At 49.0% G+C, this 2,641-nt stretch overlaps 1 protein-coding gene across 1 annotated transcript; it reads left to right on the forward strand.

Annotated features, from left to right (window-relative positions):
- Nucleotides 1-408: 408 nt before the first annotated feature.
- LOC110581027 (cationic amino acid transporter 3-like) lies at nt 409-2,229 on the forward strand. Its single transcript, XM_021690733.1, has 2 exons — nt 409-1,713; nt 1,759-2,229. The coding sequence occupies exons 1-2, from the start codon at nt 409-411 to the stop codon at nt 2,227-2,229; spliced, it is 1,776 nt and encodes a 591-aa protein (XP_021546408.1).
- The last annotated feature ends 412 nt before the right edge of the window (nt 2,230-2,641 follow it).

Raw genomic sequence — 2,641 nt, forward strand, 5'->3', positions numbered from 1 at the left:
GTGTATAAAAAAGGAGAATGTTGGGAAGTATTTGGTCCTTTTTTCTGGGGTGGGGAAAGCAAGGTTGATCTTTCTATGATGTCCTTTGGTGTCATTTTCTGGGATATTTGGGCTGCAACAGGTGACATGTTATTTCTGAGTTTTGGTTGGTAGGTTGAATAATAGGTTCAGTAAATATTTATTGTTTACCATGTCTTAGGCATTATGGAGGGAGAGCACATACCAGAAGAAATATAATGCAATAGTTTTGAAGTCTGCACAACCAATCGAGGCATCCTCAACCCAACTTGGCTTAACTCAGCTCACTGAATCTGATTTGAGACTTAAGGAACCCTAGGCTTGATACAGCTCTTTGTAGCTCTTTGCAGCTCTTCACAGCTCCTAGGATCTTCCTAAATCCCAGCTAGAATGCTGCATCAAGCACTTCACAGATTTGGTCAAAAGCTGGCGCACAGACTTACACTGCAACAACCTGGGGCTGAGCCTGCCCCTGCCAGAAGACTGAGCGCTCTGGATTTAGTGGCCCTGGGTGTGGGCCGCACACTGGGTGCAGGTGTGTGTATTCTGGCTGGTGAGGTGGCTAGGGATCAAGCAGGACCATCGCTTGTGATCTGCTTGTTGGTGGCGGGCCTATTTTCTTCACTGGCTGTGCTGTGCTATGCAGAGTTTAGTGCCTGGCTTCCCCATTCTGGCTCTGTGTATCTCTACAGTTATGTCACTGTAGGTGAACTTGGGGCTTTCATCACTGGCTGGATCCTCATCCTCAACAATATTGCTGGATTAGCCATTAGGATCTGGGCCTGGACCTTAGCTTCGGACAACCTTTTTGGAAAGAAGATCTCTCAGACCTTCCAGGAGACCATTTCACCACATGTTCCTGGTGTCTTTGCAGAAATTCTAGGCTTCTTTGTTATGTTCCTTGTGTTACTGCTCTTGGAATTGCTTACTCGGAACGTTAGGCAGCTTTCCCTGATTACCAAAGTGGTCACAGCGGTGCACCTTTTGGTTCTCAGTTTTGTCATCATCTCTGGCTTCATGAAGGCGGACCTGCACAAATGGAAGCTTACAGAAGAGGACTACGTACAGGCTGGACTCAATGACACCCCTGGCTTGGGCCCTCTGGGCTATGGAGGATTTGTGCCTTTTGGCTTCCAGGGGATTCTCCGCGGAACAGCTACCTGTATATATGCTTTTACAGGTCTCAGCATTATTATTACCAGAGTCGAAGTAGCCCAGACTCTCCGGCATTCCATTCCCATGTTCATTGTGATTTCACTGCTCATCTGCATTTTGGTGTATTTTGGTGTCTTTTTGGTGCCTTACTACCAACTTCGACCTGGGAGCACCTTGCCTGAGGCATTTCTCCATATTGGCTGGGCCCCTGCCTACTATGTTGTAACTTTTGCATTCCTCTGTAGTCTTTCTGTCAGCCTCTTGGGCTTTATGTTCCCCATACATCAACTGATCTCCATGATGGCACAGGATGCCCTCCTGTTCCCTGTCCTTGCCAGGATCCAAACCAGCATATACACGCCCATTGTGGTCACTGTGATCTTTGGCATTTTTGCAGCAATCACAGTATTCTTGTTTGGATCCGCTGATCTCCTGGACCTCATGTCAGTTGGGGCCCTGCTAGCTTACTCTCTGCTGGCTTTTAGTGTTCTCATCCTCAGGTATGAGCCTGAGAGGAAGAATGGGGGAAATGAAGCAGAGGTGCAGGAGGAGAATGAGGGAAATGAAGCAGAGGTACAGGAGGAGAATGAGAGAAATGAGGCACAGGTGCAGGAGGAGAATGGACCTGCAGCAGAGAAGCTGACTCTACAGGGACTATTCTTTCCAGGCAGCCCCACCCCCACTCCACTCTCTGGCCGGGTTGTCGTTGTTTGCTCCTCACTGCTTGTTCTGCTGCTGACTCTTCTCTGCCTGGTGCTGGCCCAGTGGCCAGGGCTGCTCTCTGGAGACCCAGTGCCGATCACAGTGGTTGTGCTGCTCCTAGTGCTCATCACTGGGGTCATCTGGAGACAGCCACAGAGCTCCACTCCTCTTCACTTTAAGGTCCCTGCTGTGCCTCTCCTCCCACACCTGAGCATCTCTGTGAATGTTTGCCTTATGATGCAGATGACAGCTGCTACCTGGGCCCGATTTGGTGTCTGGATGCTGATTGGGTTTGCTCTCTACTTCGGCTATGGGATCCGGCACAGCCTGGTTGCACAAGCCCACTTCAGTTAGGGCCAAAACTGTAGACTTTGAACTCAGTAGTGCCAGTCTGTATTTGGTTTGACATCATCACACCTGAAAGCACTTTAGACCCTCTGCTCAATAATGAAGAATATTCTCAAAGTCACAGTTAGGGGTGGGTGGAGAGAAGCCAGAAATAGTACTCTGCTCAGTGGTGCTCAAACTTCAGCAGACATCACCTCACCTGGAGGACTTCTGAAAACAGATTACTGGGCCCTGCCCCCAGTGTTTGAAATTCACTAGGTCTGAGTGGGGCTCAGAATTTCTACTTCTAACAAGTTCCCAGGTGATGCTGATGTTGCTGGTCCAGGGACCACACTTTGAAAACCAGAGCTCCAGCTAAAGCCTCTCCGAATGTAAAGATGAAGGGAGGGAAACAAAGGTGCCCTTTTAACACTTATCT

The sequence above is a fragment of the Neomonachus schauinslandi genome, chromosome 5, assembly GCF_002201575.2.
Source record: "Neomonachus schauinslandi chromosome 5, ASM220157v2, whole genome shotgun sequence".
NCBI lineage: Eukaryota > Metazoa > Chordata > Mammalia > Carnivora > Phocidae > Neomonachus > Neomonachus schauinslandi.

Coding starts and splice junctions, on each gene's coding strand:
- LOC110581027 (XM_021690733.1), top strand. CDS start 409: ATGCTGCATCAAGCACTTCACAGATTTGGTCAAAAGCTGGCGCACAGA. Junction 1,714..1,758: donor ATGGGGGAAATGAAGCAGAG/GTGCAGGAGGAG, acceptor GTACAGGAGGAG/AATGAGAGAAATGAGGCACA.